We start from the raw sequence: 21256 nt of genomic DNA on the forward strand, positions 1-21256 counted from the left end.
AAACGGGCAATCGTTTCATTTAATCGTCACGCTGATCATTTAACGCGATGGTCAATTTCCGAAAATAGCTACTTTTGCGTGGAAAATAATGTCACTCTTGCGTACACGGTGCAATCAAGAATACTTTCATAGTACTCTCGGAAATAGAGGTACACTTGCGTAAAAATTTGAATAACTAAGGCAATGTATGAAACTCACTTTCATCAGTTTGCGGCGCAGACAGAATGGCGCTATGTTTCTTCTTCACATCTTCCACATTCCTCTGGATACTATCTATCAATTCACGGATTTCCTCCACCTGTGAAAAGATATATGTCACAGTTAGCACTTGATTTAAAGTTTGTTCGATAAAGAAATTTATTCGTGCTTTGCTGATGCGCGATAGAGTATTCACAAACATTCATGTGTTTGTGCAGAGGAGTCGTTTTGAAAGAATAAATAAATAATGTAAATCTAGATTTGAAAATCTTGATATAATTAATATCATGTTAGTCTCTCTTTAAATTTGAGCATTTTATTATAAAATTTATCGTGAAATAAAGAAAACATTTTTGTAATTTATATTTATTTATATAACAATCAGTTTCAATGGGAAAATGTTTTAATATAACCAATACTACAGGGTGTCCCATGGGAAGTTGCTGAAACTAATCAGCTGTCATTTTTAAACGTATGCAGTTATTGAAAAAACAAAAATTGCGTTGGAAAGAGGAAAGTCTGCAGTTTTTAATGGGTATAAATAAAATTTAGCAAAATGTTTATATATCAGTTTATTTTATTAATGAAAAATATGCTAATAATCAAGTAAGCTAATGATAAATATTTTCAAAGTGTGCACCATCTGAATTTGTACAAAAATCAATTCTTTTACGAAAACTTGTGAAAACTTTTTCTAACATGTCGTCTTTAATGTTGCCGACGACCTTTTTAATAGCTACTACTAAATCTGACACTGTTTCTGAATTTCCGGTATAACAATGATCCTTAATGTATTCCCAAAGAAGTCACATGGATTTAAATCCGGCGAGTACGGTGGCCATTCTAGCCCCCCCCCCCCCCCCCCCCGGACAAATTTAGGGTATCCCAGACCGATGACTCGATTGCCATAAACTTTATGGATTGTTTCGAAGACCTCCTGGGTTCGATGTGGTGTCGCTCCATCCTGCATGAAATGAAATCCTCTGACCAGGCCTCTTTTTTTGCATGAGGGAAGAATTGTGTTTCGAGAAGCTGCTTGTAATTTTCACCAGTGACTGTTGATTCGAAGAATTGCAGATGAATTCCTTTTACCGAGATCGCAGCCCATGCTGTTATTTTTTGTCGATGTAAAGGTTTAGCCAGGGAAACGTTGGGATTTTCCGACCCCCAAAATCTATAATTTTGTTTATTAACATAACCATTTAGCCAGAAATGTGCTTCGTCCGTGTAAATTATCAATTTTGCATCAAGTTCTCCATCTTCAAACATTCCATTTATCGTCTTGCAGAATTCCACACGTTTCGTCATAGCGCGTTTGGTTAGCAATTGATGCGATGTTATTTTATAGGGATGCATTTTCAGGAAATGTTTAAAAATCCTCTGTAACGTTATTTTGGATATTTTAAGAGCTTGGGCAGCTTTCCGAATGGAAGAATTTGGATTCTCTTCAAAATACTTCTTAATATCTTCAATGTTTTCTTCTGCAGCTACAGACACAGAAGGACCTGGCAGATCATGTCTACGGTCTTGGATAGTTCCATACTGCATAAAATTATCGATAATTCTGATAAAAATAACACAAAACATTATTTTAATGCAGATTTATTGCCAAAAAATGGAGTGACGTAACGCATACGTTTAAAGAAATAATAAATTCTAACCTTTTCAGCGTGTTTTCGCTCTTAACTTTATGTGTTCCGTATTTAGTACGAAACCCCCTGTAAGCATTGCTATAAACTTTTCCTCCGGAAAAGAAGCACTCGACAAGATAAATCTTTTCTTCCGTCGTCAGATTACTCATTTTGACGCGCACGGACTTGCATCTACCACAACCAGAATAAAACTGCGGACACTCAGATGAACGACCGTTAACCGTAAGACCCTTTCTGAAGTCATGGAGGGGAGAACCAATCGTTTACTTTCAGCAACTTCCCATGGGACACCCTATACATACAAGCATCTTCTGATATCTCTGAGTATGACAACGTACAATGAAATAATAACTTATATGTATCAAAACGACGCTTTAATAAAACAGTTACACCTTTATTAAAACAGTAATAAGAAAAAAAGCACTCGATTGAGTTGCTGATAAAATATAGCCAATTTAAGTGATCGAGGTCGACACATACTACATCGAACGTACTACTCTACTTTAGTATAACAGTAATCGTGGTCAACGAGTAGCGCTCGCCGACAAGTGATATAAACTTGTTTTGGTCAAACGATTTTATACATCTACTCGCGCAAATTCATACATGAATGCTTGAAAAAGTTTTGCGAAAAATCGTTGATGTAAACAAATTGTATAATCTACTGTTCTTTAATTCTATTATCTATTCTATATTTTCTATATTATTCTTCTACAATCTATTCTTTCATCGAGATAATATAAAATGGTAAGTCAGTAAGATTTCGACAAAGCTCGCCAACTATTTCACGGACTTACAAGAGCTTGCCGCTTTTCGCGTTGGCTTTAAGAAGTATTCTTAGCAGCAGAGTTTCGTTCGCGGAACATTCCGAAAGCTCTCGTTCATGAATTTATTTTAGATACATTAGTCTCATGTATCGAAGCCATCTAATTAGTGGGAGGAAAGAGAACGGCGGGTAATATCCGATCAAACTATAGACGAAAATGCCAGCCCCGGGAAATGATAGCACACAACAGTCGTAAAACCAGACAAAATCTCAGATTGGAGAAAGGGCAGGAGGAGAGGAAGGATGCGTAATCTCCACCCTCTCCTTTTTCATTTGATGCGATTTCGTCTGATTCATCGGGATTCTCCGATGTCTCGAATACTATAGTCAGCATCGTCGTGAACGACGACGACAACGGCAGCGGCAGCAATCTTCGCAGATCTTCGAGAAGAGATTTGTCAAGGGGAAACTCGAAAGAGACAACTTGGTCGGATTTCGAGTGTTTTAACAGCAATCGATACAATACAATATGATATTACACGATGATGACATTTTCGATTGAACAAAGAATCGTCGCGATATCTTTGGTTCACCGCGTGAAAGGATAGCGGTAACGGGACAAGTCGATCGATACTTGAGAGGTCTTTCGTTGCGACTGTGCCCTCTCATCGATATACGAAGCGTATACGGAACGACTCTCATTAGCTATGCTACCCTGCATCACATTCTCGCAAGCACACGGTTTTCATCTCGCCAAGACTGTGCTTTCGTAACTTACATATTTGGTCTCTTCCCTTACTTACTTGCACCCCGTTAACTGCATAGTGCATCGACTGCATCACGCTCACATCCGTATTACGAGGCGAGCGTTCATGTGCCTCGTAACATGGATAGTCTAATGGCTGTTACGGTGACACATTTCGGTATGCCCGAAACGCGCAATACATCGCGCAGCGGCATGTTTCGTATCGATTTCGCGTTAACCCCCTCGGACTAATGTTTTTCGCACACTCGTGACGGCGAGATTTCTTCGGTATAACTTTCGCTTTTACGCCTTCGAAAGGATTTCCAGACAAAAAGATTTTACAATGGCTCCTACTATTCATCACGATATCACGAAACGTAATTGCTGCGTCATATTTTACATTACACATCGCATTATCAACAATCATGAATGCATCGATACTATAATAATCTATATATATATATATATATATATAAGCCATAGTGAATAGAATATTATTTCATTGAGTAATTATTATTACGTGCCAGTTACTACGTGTTTTATCGAATTACGTCGGTAGTATTTATTACTGTGCTGTATGCTTGTTGTACATTGTACATTTTACTGTATATAGAGTGTTATCTTATTTATAAATGCAAAATAGTTACACAAATATGTATAAATAAATGAATAAATTGTCAATAAGTTTAATTTCAATCTCTAGTTTGCATTAAAAAAACTGCAATTGATCCATACTCTCGAAATATGGAATTATTCAACATGTCAGACACGTATTTTCTACATTTCGATATTATAATTTCCCTCAAACGTGTAAACAATCAAAAGATGCAAAAAAGATATTTATTCAGACAAGATTACATAAATTCGTTTCGCAACTGCGTACAAGTTTCGTCCCGAGTTGTAATACGTTCATCAAGTTCGTAAAGACGAAAGGGAATATTAACGCTCGCAAGGAGCACGATAATAAGCCTTGCACGCGATTACATGCACGAAGAAATTTTGTGTCGAGAGAGTTACATTTTACATCCAGCGCGTTTAGCTCCTCTTACCACATGAATGGATGCTATAAGAGTTTTAATCAATTTCACCAAGAGTAAGAAAACCACAGACGAGGAGGGAAAAAGTTCCAATCTAAAAAACAAAATTCACTAAAAATTCAAATTTAAACGAACATACACAAATAACTGTGAGAACGTCACACGTTGATAGTTTCGTTTTCAAATTTACCTTCAAAGATTCGTAGAAAAATAAAGGAGAATATAAAGATGCGAAATAAAAGGAGATACGAAGCGAGCGAAATGGCGACGGAATACGGTAAAAATCAATCTAACTTGGCGTGCGCAAGCTTTCTCGCGCGCGCTTTTACGATTCTCCATTTACGTAAGAACTCATCTTTTTCCCGCGCGAAGATTCTTTCGATCTGTTGGAAAATATTACGATTGTAGTAATAGCATGCGAAATTTTCGCACCGGTCGTGTCGTTGGTGCTCCTGCATCGCCGATACAATTTTGCCACTGCGCGTTGCTCGGTTATTGATGGTTTTTTTATATGTTGGTACACGTACCAATGGTGCCGAAGTAAATCACGAATTATTTATCGACGCGTAACGACCGTTTCGACGATTTGTCACAAATTTCGCGTGGACGACAGTAAACGCAACAGATGCAGAGTCTACTGAAAAAGTATTTTCGTTTTTTTTTGTATCTCCTGTATAACATAATATTTTCTCTATCTTTACGTGGCCATACGTTCGATCCGAGTTTGTGATCCAAATATAATTCTGTGTTCGCGTTTATGCAACACGGTAACGTTTATCAACAAAAACACGCGATGTATAATGCCACTTTGGTTCGCATCACTCTTCGCTTCGCGAGTCACATCTGCATTCGAATTGCCTCGAAACCCCGACGATCATGTCTGCGAATTTGAACGCGTGAAAATCCGACGTCCACGATATTCGGCTAGTATTTTCCACCGTTAGAAATGGAACTCTCGTAAACGTCAAACGCACGCAACCACGAATAGTTCAACGAAATGTTCGTGTGAGAAATTTGCGCGCCATTTGATAATTATTACTTAACTACTAACAGAATTACGTGCGACAATTATCTTATTAGTTTCCTTGTCCCTAATTGACATAATCGAAACATGAATTGATCTTTAACGCAAAGCATGTTAAAGTTTATACTGATATCGAAATAACTTTTAATTAGTTGTGCCATTATTCTAAAATTGCGATAATAAAGATTATTTGGTATCGAGAAAAAAATTCGCGAATGTGTAATAACGGATTACGCGGTTAAAGTTGAGGTAAATGCTTTTAAGCTTAATGCTGGAAGGTGGATGCACCAGCGTTTTACGCGAAAGAATACAAGTTACAATAAAATCGTTAACATTATATTTTTATATATTTCTTAAAAAATCTGAAATTTCAAGCTCGATAAAATATTTTCTAAATGCAGTAAATCATAAACCACGATTTCGCTGATCAACTTTCTCAGGTTCTCTTTTTGTGCAATCTGAGAAATGAAATACTCGTCACATTACGCGAGAATATACCAAGCTAATTCGTACGATGTAGGTATTCCGTGTGATAGCTCCTATCAATGACAATAAATTATAAATTCACATCAAAGAAAATGATGCGGTTGCTACTTCTGCATATCTAGAAACCGATCAAAATTAAACACGTGCAAATCTTCCTTTCTGCAAAATTTCTACAAACATCTGCAACATTTACACGTTTAAAAACAGGAGATATTTGCCAAATTATCGTAATGTTAGAATGGCATAAAAATTAATTAATTTTCCAACGATAATTACACGATAATCCCGAAAACATTTACAATTATCTTTGCAAAATATTTAGCGTACGTGTACGCGGAGGTATGGAGAACGAAACGTGCGTCGTTTACAGCACAAGCGTGTGTTTGCGATTCCGCCATAATTCCGTATAAGCTGATTAAACAAAGCGATTGACGCGCGATGCATATGGGGTATCAACGCTCGTTAGAGATTTTGCCTGAATAAATCGTATGCGAATATCGAACTTGGTTGCGTAAAATGTATGCTCGAAGAAAGAGACGCGCCATGTACATGATACATGTACAAGACAACTGCATCTTGTTCCCCGAGCAAGCGCATTTGCAAGTAAAAACGTTTCACCGTCAAATAAGCGAAAGCTTGTGAGCCGCGATCAATAAAAGCTTCGTGTAAAGATTCCAGCGCGGCATCTTTACGAAATGCCATTTCGCGCTAGTTTATTGAATATTATATATGTACGACCGGTCTTTCATATTATCCTACGATATTCATAGCCGTATGAAAAGAAGCGAGAGAAGAAATTATGCATTGTCCCCGTTAAAAGCGATACTCTTGCTTATACTGGTTTAACCTACTTTCGATTGTTGGAAATCGCGCGGCGCCGGAAATGAAATTGCCGTAGCAACAAATTAGTTCGTCACTCACCTCTGCGAAAAATTCCGTCATGAAATCATCCGGCGCCCCGACGTTGACGGACACATCGTCCGCCACATCGTCGTCGTCCGACTGGGCCTGTAAACAAAAGAACAATCACTTATTACAAACAAAATGATGCATTTATTACTTAGAGATTGGGGTTAATGCTGTCTCATGATTAATAGCAATAACGTACACTTGTAGTTTTGTACTCTTTATATTTATCAAATTCGCAGCAAGGCCAGTGTGAGAGAAATTTTGATTCTACATTTGACAAATAAAAATGCAAAAAAGCAAATTTCCAATAACCGTTTCCACAGTATTTGAAGTGGAATGACGACACGAAATTATTATATACATGGACATCATCATCAATTATTATCAAACATTACGGATCGGACGTGATTTATACGAATCAGAGCAGTAAAAGCAGAGAGAACTGTAAAGACAGAAATATGCAATATGTACGTGTGACTAAAACCTGGTGACATCGTTAATGATCGCGTACGCGCTCATGTATCGTGCGTGCCTTCTCCTCGATAAGATTGACTTCCTCTCGCATAACACGACACAATTACTTGTTTGAGCAGTGGAGATTTTGCTCTCGATAAAATAATATTGTACGTTGCATAATCAATAAAATACTATCGTAATGAATTAGGTAGATAGTGCAATTTTATCATATTATTCTATTTGATAAGATATTTTTTATTATTCACACTTTACAAACTTCTGCAGAAGTTTCACATAAATGTGTACTTTATGTAATCAAGTTATTTCATATGTCGCGTCATAAATACTTGGAAATAAAGAGAAAGGAGAAAAGAAAATGTTTTACTGACGTTATCGAAAATACAATTGTTCTTTTCAACGAACATAATGTCAAAGTGTTGGGTGCAGTCGGCTGATCGATCACGAGAAAATTTTATAGCACATGGTTCACTAAATTCTCTCTCATTATGAGTGTAATATTGTTGTCGCATAAAAATAAAAATTCTATAGAACATTATACAACATCGTTACATCACATTGTCCATATTTATCATAAAAAATTTTAAACAGATACATTAAAAAAAAATTGGATTGTAAAGTGTTGAGAAAATATGCAAAAATACATCGTGCCTGCCGAATTGCGGCTACTTATTATTTCTCGATTGCCCTGGTTATTCGAAACAATTTTGTCGCCATTGCGCTGTATGCGCTTAATCGATACGATATTTGCATACAATTAAGAAACGATTATAGGCACTACGCGCGCACCGATGGAACGTATCGTCGCTTGTGTCCCTTTCTCGCGATCGATATCGTGGTTCCGCGGCGAATTTCTTCTGCGCGAATACCACGATCGAATCAAGATATTCGATGATTGCGGCCAACGACAATGGCTGCGCGATATTGGTTAAAATAATAACGTTATCGAAACAAAGTTTAGCGCGACCATTATGCGCATCTGTTTCGCAGTGTGTGCACATAATAAAGATTGAAATCGAATATTCTGATTCTGATGAGATTGGATTTTGCTGTTGCAGATATACAAGCTTTATTTCTGACAAATGACAATGACGGAAATGCAAAAGTCTCTTGAGAAATTGTAATAGTTTTATTACGAAAAGTATATAACTACAAAATCGGTATTCTTTCGATTACCGAAATTTTAGAAAACTTTGTATGCCACATTGTTCGATAATGCAAAATATCGTTAAGTTTTATTAGCACAGTTTTGAATACCGCGGTTTCAGTTTGTGCATACTTTCGCTGAATTAATTTAATATTAATTTAATAATTTCTACACTTTGTTTCTCTCATACGTAACAAAGTATACATATTCCGGATAATGCACATTTAGTTTACGCACTATTTTACAGCTAACGTAATTTTCGCGCGATCGATCATTGTTCCCGTTTCGACTCGTGCTCTGCCTAAGGCTGAATTGCACCAACAGTCCGGGTTAACTACCCTGGGTCAGCGATTCGCTGTCCCTTTCTGGATTACGATGCCGCTTATAGCAGAGACAGAGCAGGAAAATCGAATTAAACAGGGTTAGCGCTAATCGACATTTGCTGCTGCCGGATATACATCGCGTACATGTGATAGATATCCCGTTTACGTAAACTATAACATATATTTGCTGAATAAATGATTTACATAAATCCTTTTTATATAAAGAACGATAAGTAAAATTATTAGATACTTAAAAAATTTATTTCGAAATGTGACAAATCTAACGATTACGTTTGCGCATTGAGTTTGATCAGAAATCGAGAATCTTGTCGAATTTCAAGTTTCAACATGACGGACATGCGGAGATCATGTGTGCATTCACGATAATGAGCAATAGAGCCAGTAAGTTAACGTAAGATGTATATTTTCGTACTTGCAACATCGAAAATCGAACTCGTCGAGATTACAGCAGTCTCGGTCGGATCCCCAGGTTTTAACATGCAGGGTAATGCCCTACAGAGGACATCGTCGCGCGCACGAGTATTCATTAAACCGTGATGTTATCTCTGGTGACATCGAATTTTATACACGCGAATCTTTCACCACATTTGTTTTTGTCTGTAACGCAACGAGCTAGCTGAAGACATTCGCAGTGATTAGCACGCGTGTCATTATGTAAACCTGTGTACGAGCAACGGTAGGGATAGCCTTCGCGTACGAGCGAAATCATCACAGAAGAGTATGCGCGCTATCAGCCGGGTCAAGGGAGAAACTGAAGAGCGGATTGTCCTCGTCACAGAAGGACGAGATGTATTCCGCTCGTCACGACATGGAACATTCCCTGAACATGCGAGAGGAAAAGTCACACGCGCGGAATATCTGTTGCAATAATCTTCAGAAGACGCGTCGCGATATTTTGCCAGCTGGTTAAGTGCAAATAAAACTATTCCGAATGATCCCTTTGATGTAAGTTTGACAAGTCCAGCACATTAAAAACGATTTATGTAAATCCGAATTATTGTAAATACATGTTTACAATTATGTATTTTACAATTCGCAATATATTATAATAAGAGCCTTGATAAGAAATGTAAAAGCTCAGGACACATTCTCCAAGAAATACCGACGCGACATGCAAATTATGATTGCAATAAACTCGAATCATTTTCGAGAGAATTATCTCATACCACGCGCGGAAAAATGTCTCGCAATTCGTATCCGCCGTATCTCCTCGTAAAGGAATCTTGGTTATTTACAGAAGATGTTCGCATTTTTTACGATTTTATGCAGAGAGTGACAAAGACATCGCTGAAGATAATAACCGAGCAGTGTAAATGCGGTGTACGGATGTCGTTCTTTGCATCAGAATTCTTAGGTTGGAATATTACGAAGAGAGAGCTTCGAATATCACAAATAATTATTAAAAAATAGAACGAAACAGATACGAGTCAAATGCAGCAATAATAAAACATGCTTGAAATTATTTTTCAGCCGAAGAAATTCCAATGATATCGTATCTAGTGATATCACGATAAATATTGTTGCGAGAGAAATAGTATGCAATAGGTTAATAATAGTGTATGATAAAGAAATTTACTGGTAACATCGGCCTTTACGCCCATACATGCTTTCCACGAATGCCGCCGGCCAATGAGTCATCGAGTATATCAGCTAGCGTGATACGTGTCATGTATCCTTCGTCAGTTAGAGAATCAGACTATTAATTGAGAATCACACAGGCAGAAAGAAAGCTGGTCAAATAACATCCGCTTTCACATATACTACTTGTTATATTGCAAACTAATGTATTACACTGTCATTTGTGTGCTCTCGAGAATAATATTTCTATAGTACATAGTGTATTAGATTTGTAAGAAACAATAAACTTAATAATCACGTGATACAAAGACAATGTTGCAATGAAAAATCTTTCACATGTGATTGCCGCCAGTCTTATCTCAAACTTATCGATCAATAACATTAATAATACTTGATTGATATTTCTATCGAATTTCTTTAAAAATAATACTCTTTCCGATTTAATCGATACTCTCGACATGCTGTATTTTTTCACGCAGGGCACGTAGCAATTCTGTAAAATACTGTATTCACGTATTTGTTACAGTCATTGACAAGTCGACTCTCCGTGATACGACGATAGCGCTACTGTTATCAATTAAAATGAATCTTCGCCAAGTGCAAGTCTCTGCCGACAATACGAATTATTCGACAAGTGCAATTGTGTCACATTTACATGACGAATTTCGCTGCATTGTATCGTGCCACCATTGCAATGTCGTCGCGATTAGTCCTTTCATACGGTGCGACATTCGTTTCGTCGTGGCGAATATGTGCCGCGTTAATCTATTAAAACCGACCGCCGCGCCGGTTGCAAATTTCTTGCTGGCATTTTAAATATCATTGTCAACGCACAAATATTTCGATGGAAAATTTATCATTCATCGCCGTGAGTCAGGCTAATCTACGTTAAACAAGTGGCGGAAATTGCAAATCTCAACAAACAGCACTAACCAAAAATGGAATTTTTCGACCAGTTTAACGAGATGGAAAGGTATGTACCCGTCATTGTTAACGCAATGTCATTGAAAACAGCAATTCAGCGAAATAACGGAGATCCCGATCCCAATGCACAGCGACGAAGATACGTTCTCCATTCATCGGCGTTTCGCCGATAAGTGACAAGGTCGATCATGGTCGCCATGGACCAGCGGGCGCGACACACCGGCTCTGGCCCAGGAACATGACGACAGTCGTCACGAAACAACCACCAGAAGCACCAACGACGACGACGTTGCTTCGCTATGCGTGGCCGTGGTCGGTCCCGCAAACACCTGTCAGCTCGGACCGGAGGCGAGCGCTCGTGTCATCCGCCGGCTCATCGGTTACGCCTTCTTCACGCGAGCCGGTGAGTCGACGATGTAAAGCTTCGTCCGCGTTCCACGCTCGGCTGATCGCTTCGAGGAACGCGAACTCGAAGAACGCGCGGAGTGTCGCGTCGTCGGCAAGGTCTCGTGCGTAAGTCACACGACGCGTAACTCTCACGGGAGAATCGCTGACGTGAGTTATGCGTGCGTGACACCCGCGTGTCGACGGCACACGCCTCGGCTGATCGATGATCGCACAATTCGCACACCGGGTGTGCGTCGTAGAGCTGATAGAAAAGTACGACTAACGAAGTAGTCTCGATGGGACTTACCGCGACGAGGGCTGCTAATCTATCCTTGGTCATGGTGAAGGGTGACGAGGAGTTGCGAGTCAGCGGGCGGTATACGGAGCGGCGTGTCTAGCGGGTAATCCCATTCACAGTTTTATCCATGTACGACGTGCACGGCCACTAAAAAACTAAGGGAAACGGCGGACGCACTAGCACCGCGAGAGGAACACGATCGTAAAATCGATACACTCGCGAACTCGCCTGCTTCTGCAGTGCCGTCTCGACGCGACGCGCACGCGCCGATGACGTCAACTTCGTTTCGCAGGGCCGGCAACGAAACGCGCCAATGGCGCCCCGTCGCGTCGCCGCGCCGCCTCGCTGGCCTGAACGTGCGCCAAGGGAATGTAGTCGAATTCGTACGCGCGATTCTCCCTGATAGATCTATCTCACTAGATTTCTATCGTTATGTGCCTTTGTTATGAAGGGTTCTCTCGTATTAATGTTAAAAAGACGAAAATCTACGATTAATCAAGTAACCATTTCGCACACTACATGCTCACCCCCCTTCATACGCGTAGCGTGTTAAAGGACACGGTTTTTCAGAAGAAATGCATTAGCACAAACGCCCGATTAAAAGTATCTTAAATTACGACTTGTCTAAATCGCGATAATATATTTTCATTCGAAGCGTCAAGTCCTTGATCGCGTGGCTCTCTTCCCTTTGCTCGACGCTTAAAATCAATGAGATCTTTCGAAAGAACGAAACGCGATTTCTTGCGAGAACGATCACGAATACTCGAATAGTCGAATATCGCCGACGACGCCGACTACGCGATTCGGTCGTTTCTCGCGCGAGATACTTGTTGAAACGTTTGCCGCCAGCCCGCCACGGAACGATCGCGCCCTCTGCTACGATCGTGCACCTGCTGCATTTTGACGCAACTGCGTACAGTCACGTACAGTGTGCAACGGCGGCGGCGGATGCGTCGATCACAGATGTCGCTGACAGCGCGTTTCCGTGAGTCACCTGAAAGTTTGCGTTTGTTCAGAGAAAATTCCGTTTGATTTCGCCGGAAAAGAGTCGACGTAAAATCGAATCTGATTTTTTCGTCGCGATCCCGTGCCTCTTTACGTGCATCTTGGTGTTTTTCGGTGGATCGACGAAGCGACCTCGCCTTCGCTCCACCATCCGCTCAGAGGAACGCCATTGTGAGCCATATCGACTGTGCCGCACGGTAAGTACTATCGTTCATTTTCACGTACATCATCGTCTACCCGGGAAATTTCGTACTCACGGTGCCCGATTCGTCCTAAAACGGTGAAAGTCACTCCGGTTATCACGTGCGGACGCTAAATCGCGCAGCGAGGTATCGTTAGCCGCGAAATAAATCCTAGTGAAAATTCTGCCTCGCGGGTTCCCCGGTAGGCGCCATTCCCCGTCGCCGCGGGCTCCGCGCGACCGGCTTTTCCCTCCGAATTTCCCCCGCGATTCGCAATCGCATCGTGACTCGCTCCAACACGAACCGTTCGTCGAGTATCCACCAGGCAAAAATTTCTCCACGTGTGAAACGCGTAACCGAGTCTCCTGCTCACGATTCGAATGCGTGGCCGGTGGCCGTGACTCGTGGATTTTTCCAGCAACTTTGAAACGTTGGTGATCCATTTTTCTTGCATTTGTTCCATCGTCTCCGATAGAGCGCGAGTCGATCTCTCGAATATTTAACACGTGTTTTCGGCGTTTCAGCGAGAGTGCTCGTTCAAACACGTATACGCGTCGCGTATAAACTCGGGGGGTAAAGTCGCAAGTGCAAACTTGCTGTCTCGTGTACCACGCCACTCCGTCCGGACATTTTTCGTACGCGGCACGCGAGTGCTAGGTTACAAGTCTAATCGAACTGGCATTTCTCTCTTTGCAGATCCGTAGCCCCGACTGGTCGATTAATATTTACGGACAATCAATCGGTGAAAATGGCACAGGAACCCGACATGCCCACCTTCAAGTGCGTCCTGGTCGGCGACGGTGGTACCGGCAAAACCACCTTCGTCAAACGGCATTTGACCGGTGAATTCGAAAAGAAGTACGTCGCCACTCTAGGAGTGGAGGTACATCCACTGATCTTTCATACCAATCGTGGCCCGATTCGTTTCAACGTGTGGGATACTGCTGGCCAGGAGAAATTTGGCGGTCTCCGTGATGGCTACTACATCCAAGGACAATGTGCCGTAATCATGTTTGACGTTACATCCAGGGTAACGTACAAAAACGTACCAAACTGGCACAGGGATCTGGTTCGAGTCTGCGAGAACATACCGATTGTCCTTTGTGGCAACAAAGTCGACATCAAAGACAGGAAAGTAAAGGCAAAGAGCATCGTGTTCCACAGAAAGAAGAATTTACAGGTATCTATGTAGCGATTTAGGTAGCGATGTAGCGTACTCCTCTCTTCCAACTCCTTTTAATGATGATTCAGTAATCCGAAGTACAATGTAGACAATGTACTGTCCCTCTAATCTGAATGTTTCTTATTACAAATATAAAAGTTTATACCACCTCCAGATATCCACAGTCGTTTGCTTCATGTTGCAGTACTATGACATCAGCGCAAAAAGTAATTACAATTTTGAGAAACCTTTCCTGTGGTTGGCGCGCAAATTGATCGGAGATCCAAATCTCGAATTCGTCGCTATGCCTGCCCTCCTACCGCCGGAGGTTACTATGGACCCGCAATGGCAACAACAAATCGAGAAGGATCTCAAGGAAGCTCAAGAAACGGCATTACCAGAGGACGACGAAGATCTTTAGTTTATTTAATGTGTTGCAAGTGGCCTTTACGAACGTAAGGCCTATTACACGAGTGTCCTTTGTGTCGTGCACTCGTACGTTTTCCTATAGAGATAGAAGATTCTTTCTTTGAAGAAAATGATATTTGCACACCGACCGATTACACCGGATCATTTTTTAAGCTTATTTTTGCGAGTCTATACATATACATATATATATATATGTTACACGCGTCAGCCTTAAAGATGGATCATATGAGTGTATTACAATGTGAATTGCGCACACATGTGTAATTATGTATACGAACGCAAACTCGGATGTCTGGATTTTGTAAAATTCTCACGTAACGACGGTAATATATATTCGCACAAGTTGATTAATTAGAAACGGAATAAAATTAAGACGAGGCCAAGGAAATAATTTGTGATACAGGTTTCATAGAATTTAGCTCGTTGAAACCAGCTACCACGTAATGCTACTCGTTGCGTTTTTCGATTCGCCTGCTTGTATAGATGTGTGCGTGCGCCTCTGTGCGTATGTTATGTATATATACGTGTGTAAGAAGTGCGGAATTGTGTCGAGGCATATTGTATACTGAACACGGTCACGCGCTAACCCACTTTAAGGCGTATCAAAAATAATAGCGTTACTTCTCCCCATTTTCACTTCCATAGCTTTCTTTTTTTTTTTTTATCATTTCCTGACACAAAATATATCGGACTGCCAATCTTTAAATGGACGTGCATAATGATTCAGCCTGCAAAAATTAATTTTTAGAAGAAAGAATCTCTTCTAAGGAGCATACGAAATTAATAATAAATTAGAAGCTACACACGAATCGATGATACAACTCGCAGAAGAGTAAAATTACCCGGACTGGAATATCGGTAATGATGAGAACAACTCGTGTTGTGTATACAATTTTTCTGAAGAAACTACTTAAAAGATAACTTACTGGTATGTACGTGAGCGTCTCCCGTGGATGTAGTGTTCTATTTTAATGGAAAAAGAAAAAAAAAAGTTTCGAAATTGGGACGCGAAATGTCCGGTTCGTAGTCTGCTGCGTCTGTCTGCTTCAGTGAGAACTGTTTGCTATTTTTATAAGCAAAAGGTGAATGTACGATTCGTTCAATTTATATAAACAGTTTCTTTTCTATGCAAGAGGATTCAATGTTCTATTGGGAGGGGAGAGCACGTGAAACTGTTAATCTTGTCCTTTATATCTTGATCCCTATTAACCAATGAATCCCGCAGAGAGAGAGAGAGAGAGAAAAGATGCGTCACTTGTAAATTAAACCTTGCTGAATTTCTAGCATGAGGAATAACTAGGAATGATACACTGCAACGTGTACATTTAATCTTTGTACACTTCTAATAGTGTTGTATTGTTCTCTGCTTGGAGCAGATTATACCGCTGTATGTATGAACTTTAATAAATTATCATTAAATCGCATTCGAGGCTACAATGTTCTCGGGATGTCCAGTAATCATCATCATCACGTGGTAATGTATCATTTATTTTAGGATCAATACTCTTACAATGTAAGTATGTGACAAAATTGAGGAAACGATATTTAATAAAGTGTTTTTCTTTTTCGCTACCATCGCGCTGTCTTATTCGGACCAACTACTAAATTACAACAGTACTACAAGTCGTGTGATGCAGTAAAAATATATTTAAAAAAAGTACTTTTTTTAAATATACAACTGAATTTTCGTTATCATGTAAAGAATAATATGCGCTGTACTAATATATAGCTTGCGCATCTATCAGATAAGGGGTTTCGATAAAAATTCGAGCTCGGATACTTTCTCTTTCGACAGCACGTCAACGACTCTGTTTCATCAGACGTCGGAAATACTTTTTCGAATCTACTGTTTTTGTTTCTGCTTCTTCTCTAGCGCCTTCTTACCCTCGAGGAGGTCCATTCGCTCCGCTTCCGTGAGCGATTTCAATGTCTTGGTGATGACACCAGTTCCTAGTGTGGTCATTCCATCTCGTAGGGTAAAGCGTAGTCCCTTCTCGAGTACCATTGGCCTTATCAATTTTAATGCAAACCTGCAACAAAAGGAAACGTGTCTTGTCAACGAAAGTAATAAACGAAAATTGTTTATTCGAAAACGGATAAGTTCTCACGTGCAGTCCTCTCCCGGCATAGCCAAATCTTTTCCGACTATCGTACACTGTGCCGCAACGTCCCACGTTTTACAGAACATTTGGAATTGAATTAAATTCGAAATGGGTTTCTTGCGACCACCTTCTTCCTTGCTCAATATGTACACCTGAGCTTCAACGTGATCATGTGCCTTCATGGTACCAGGTTTGCACATCACCATACCTCTCTTGATCTCGTCCCTCTTCAACCCTCTTACCAGAGCGCCAAGCTGATCTCCAGCCTGGGCTTCCTCCAATATCTTGTGAAACATCTCTACACCTGTGACTGTGCTCTTGAGGACTTTGTTGTAACCGATAAGTTGACATTCCATTCCCTTCTTTAATATCCCACGCTCCAGCCTACCAGTGACCACGGTACCTCGTCCAGGAATCGAATACACGTTTTCCACCGGCAGTAAGAACGGCTTGTCCAAATCTCTTTGCGGAGTCGGAATATATTTGTCTACCTCTTGCAATAATTGCAGGATAGTTTGTGCACCTATCTCGGGGTTCTTTCCTTCAAGCGCGCAAAGAGCACTGCCTTTCACCACAGGAATATTGTCACCGTCGTAACCCATCTCGGAAAACAATTCCCGAACCTCCATTTCCACCAATTCCACCATCTCTGAGTCAGCAGCATCGACCTTAAACATTGAATACGATTTTAATACTGCCTCAAGTCTGAAATTTTCTCTCAGCTCTCAAGGAATCTATATATTTATATAGAAAATTCTATATTTTCTTGCATTATTCTTAATACCTTATTGATAAATACGACAATGTGTTGGATACCAATTTGTTTAGCGAGAAGCAAATGTTCTCTGGTCTGTGGCATTGTACCGTCAGTGGCTGCAACCACCAATATAGCACCGTCCATCTGTGCTGTACCCGTGATCATATTTTTTATGTAATCCGCATGGCCTGGACAATCCGTGTGACCATAATGACGGTTTTCTGTTTGGTACTCGATATGAGCAACGTTGATGGTAATGCCACGAGCTTTCTCCTCAGGGGCATTGTCGATTTCACTGTATCCTTTGGCTGTTGCTAGTTCCTTCTCCGATAATACTGTTTACGGCAATACGTCTTATTACGACACATTTTTCCTCACAAGATTTAAAGAATATTTCATCAAGATTAGTTGTTGATTATCCCTCGAGTGGAAACACACGTTATCTACCTTTGGTGATGGCGGCTGTTAAAGTTGTTTTCCCATGATCCACATGGCCAATAGTGCCTACGTTGCAATGTGGTTTGTCACGACTGTATACTTGTTTATCCGCATAGAATCTCTGGCTGGTAACGATTGGTAGAAACAGCTGACTATTCAGTTGATAACGATGTTGCTATTCCAGCATAATAAACAACAATTTCCAGCAATTAAATAGATTGTACATTAAATATATACAAGGCTATACCCTATATCAAGACACACTTGTCATTTACGTAATATTGACCATAATAAAGACCAATAAAGGTACGAAACCAATGCAAGTAGTAATGAGGCAGTGCGCGTTAGCGGCGAAATTTCTTTTGACAATTGATTTTTGATGTCGAGTCTCGATGCAACTCGACATCGCTCCTAGTCCTTCAACGAATCTACGACTACTTGTCTACTTACACATTTCGGCAACTGTTTCGTAGAGATAACTTGTCTGAAAGTTTGCCTCAACACTGAAACAAAAAGACGAATTTACTTGACGAAAACGAAAAATCAGATACGTAGTTAACCTAGTCCCTTCCACGCGGTATAATGTTTGTTAACTGGCAAAGTTCTGAATACGAGAAATGATCTGCGATAGTAACATGAACACGTGTTGCACGTATCCTTACCGGGATTGAACATTGTCCTCGTAGAAATAAGCGGCATATTTCCTGCCAGGATAATTTCAAAGACTTGTGAAATAAGTTTCCGATGCGTAAGTAAAACGACGAGAACGACGACGAATCGTAACATGCGTTATGCGCTGCCCCGGCAATCCGGCATACCTTGTGCAGCGAGCCGGCGTTACCGGTTACGTGACGACACCTATGATAATGCCACTCGAGAGATCTGTATTATCAACTAAAGCTAAAGCTAAAGTAGAGGATCAACTTATCGCGTTTTTTCGTTCGAGATTCTTCTGAAAAATTCGAGACATCTTCTTGCATGCAAGCTTCAAGGGAAATTCAGAAAAGACCAAGGCTTCGTTTCATTTAATTTCTTTTCATCAGTTTCATCGTGATTGGTCGTGGTCCCACAATAAACGAATCAACGATAAATCAGACACGTGAGAATATCAAGCACAGCGCGTGTAACGTTAATAATCAGCGAGATAATTGGCCCCGTAAAGAATAACGAGGATAAAGAATAACAGGGAGGGATCATCATTATACCACATCCCGCCGATATTTCGCACGGATAACAGTAGCGGCATAAACCGAATGTTTCGTCGAGAAGAGATTAATGAAGCCAGATATTGTTCCTCGTGCCACTTCCCTTACATTTTGATCGGCTTGCATAGGCTTGCACGTATGTAGATTTGCTCGTTATACAATACGTCCTTAATTATTCTATTCCGTGCTACATTTATTCGTGCGCATGTAATTTCGATAAATTGATCATTGGCAAAGCTTGATTCGATCCACTTGATTCCACTGACAAATGCAATACACGCAAAGAAGTGCATGATGGTAACAAGGGTAATGGCGGAAAAAATGGCGCAGCGATCTTGACCACGCGTGGTGGACGATTGTATTTACTTTTAAAAACGCGCAAGACGATGTAATCCCGCGTTACACCATAGTTTCATCGGCGTGCCACGTGTATAACCGTAATCCCCACGGGCCCTTAGATATAACAGCCGCCCGCGATGTTTGCTGCGCGTCGCGCTACACTTGATGGAATTTACGATTCGTCATGGCGCCGTATTTCACGGCCGCGACTTTTCGTAAGAACAACAGTGACATTTTATTATCCCGTCTTTACCTGATCGCGCGTGCCGGTCGGTTTCCCGTTACCAAGTGACACGGCGCATCGTGTTATTCCTTGGCCGCTCGCGTGGAATTTTCGAACGACGACGACGACGCGGGTCTCCTCGAGAGAAGCGCATACCGGCATTATTACAGATTAGCTACAACGAGCGCACTGTAATGTAAAACTGTTATGCTCTTTCGTAAACACAGCGTAGACAGAGTATAAATATAAATCTAGATTGACTTGTGACAAACGGAAGCCTGCAAATCGATAGAAGCATTCCTTGGATAGATGGATCATCGCAAAGGATTGGAGAAACGTGCGACGCGAAAGACATCTATGTCGCTGGAAAGCTGCAAGTAGCTTTCTGACTTGTCTGATTAGCGACGAGAACTGTCATTCGCAAAAAAGATATTCTTGAAAATCGCTCTTTTCTTCCTTTCTTCGAAAGAATTGAAGTTTGAAAAGGCGGACGCAAAAGCTTCAGTTGCAAGTACACTGAGACGAGCGATGACTGAAAAGTACTTGCCAAGATGAAATCTATATTTGAAAACAAAATTGATAAGTAAGGAAAAAATTAAAATATAACAATGCAATAATTCGACAAGAGAATATAGGTGGACAGGAGAATTGCTCGTTTCTTTCCATTTATATTATAAATTTGACTGGTAATTGATTCCCAGGCAAAATGACACGGTGCAGGACGAGACACACGGAGTCGCATATTGTCGGCATGAGAGACGGTATGGTCTGAAATCAAAGCGTAATAGGTTGAACGGTACAGCGTATTAAAACCGCGAGCGGGGAGAGAAAAATATTTTCCATTAACGCTCATTGAGAACGGGGTGGCCACGTGATACACGGCTGGTGGCAGCCATAATGCGTGCGCCACGATGCGCGCATCGTATCGCGTAACGTGCGTACGCGTCGATGGCGGTCTATGCGTTACATACAAGTACGTGTCTCTTTCTCTCTCTCGCCGACTCGCAAAGTCATCTGACCACGAACTCGCCAGAGTAACTCGGAACCACCGGCTGAGAATAACATTTGTTTGAAATCGTAACGGTGTTTACAGCCGTGTAGAGTGCCGCAAACCGCAGGCTGCTGCGTCTGTCAAGACTGTTATTATCCACATCGTAGCAATGCGTTAAATTATAATATAATAGATTAGACTAATTCCGATCCGCCATCGCGCGCTTGCCTGATCGTTAAATCAAATCTGAAAAGTGCAAGACAAAAGTCGGACAGCAAACGCCGTCACAAAGCTTCGACATCGTTGAGGAAGCGGCTTGATGGTGTTGTTGCAATCTGTTGCGACTCATCGTAGCTTAAAGAGTAATTTCTCAAAGATGGTCGAGATTGCCGCTAAAAATGATTCGTTTACAGGTATGCTTACAGATACTTACTGGTCCATAATTGTCTGACGC

The 21256-nt window shown here is 40.8% G+C and overlaps 3 protein-coding genes across 7 annotated transcripts in view; 1 reads left to right on the top strand and 2 right to left on the bottom strand.

The window, feature by feature from the left end:
- Window positions 1-12226, bottom strand: part of LOC105279170 (syntaxin-1A) — a 53391-nt gene extending 41165 nt beyond the window's left edge. For 2 of the 4 annotated variants that reach the window (XR_003407579.1, XM_011338758.3), the window contains exons 1-3: window positions 11979-12224; window positions 6830-6916; window positions 199-298 (exon numbers count right to left, since the gene is read on the bottom strand). Coding sequence is in view for 3 of the 4 variants with exons in the window: in XM_011338758.3 (XP_011337060.1) it covers window positions 199-298; window positions 6830-6916; window positions 11979-12011 (220 nt within the window). In the remaining variant the exon portion in view is untranslated. Of the gene's footprint in view, window positions 1-198; window positions 299-6829; window positions 6917-11978 lie in introns of all 4 variants that reach the window. The other 2 variants (XM_011338759.3, XM_011338760.3) reach the window with 1 other exon arrangement.
- Window positions 12227-12934: 708 nt separating this feature from the next.
- LOC105279171 (GTP-binding nuclear protein Ran) lies at window positions 12935-16168 on the top strand. 2 transcript variants are annotated; one of them, XM_011338761.3, is made up of 3 exons: window positions 12935-13171; window positions 13853-14336; window positions 14524-16168. In XM_011338761.3, exons 2-3 carry the CDS (start codon window positions 13905-13907, stop codon window positions 14737-14739), a joined length of 648 nt encoding a protein of 215 aa, XP_011337063.1. In that variant the 5' UTR covers window positions 12935-13171; window positions 13853-13904; the 3' UTR covers window positions 14740-16168. The 2 variants fall into 2 exon arrangements, with proteins under 2 accessions (XP_011337063.1, XP_011337064.1); XM_011338762.2 differs by lacking the exon at window positions 12935-13171 and adding an exon at window positions 13462-13586.
- A 50-nt stretch (window positions 16169-16218) lies between these two features.
- On the bottom strand, window positions 16219-18861 carry LOC105279173 (elongation factor Tu, mitochondrial). Its single transcript, XM_011338763.3, has 6 exons — window positions 18707-18861; window positions 18495-18547; window positions 18054-18219; window positions 17634-17941; window positions 16856-17517; window positions 16219-16777 (listed from the first exon to the last, which is right to left on the bottom strand). Exons 1-6 carry the CDS (start codon window positions 18828-18830, stop codon window positions 16591-16593), a joined length of 1500 nt encoding a protein of 499 aa, XP_011337065.1. The 5' UTR covers window positions 18831-18861; the 3' UTR covers window positions 16219-16590.
- Between the last annotated feature and the right edge of the window lie 2395 nt (window positions 18862-21256).

The sequence above is a fragment of the Ooceraea biroi genome, chromosome 2 (assembly GCF_003672135.1).
Source record: "Ooceraea biroi isolate clonal line C1 chromosome 2, Obir_v5.4, whole genome shotgun sequence".
NCBI lineage: Eukaryota > Metazoa > Arthropoda > Insecta > Hymenoptera > Formicidae > Ooceraea > Ooceraea biroi.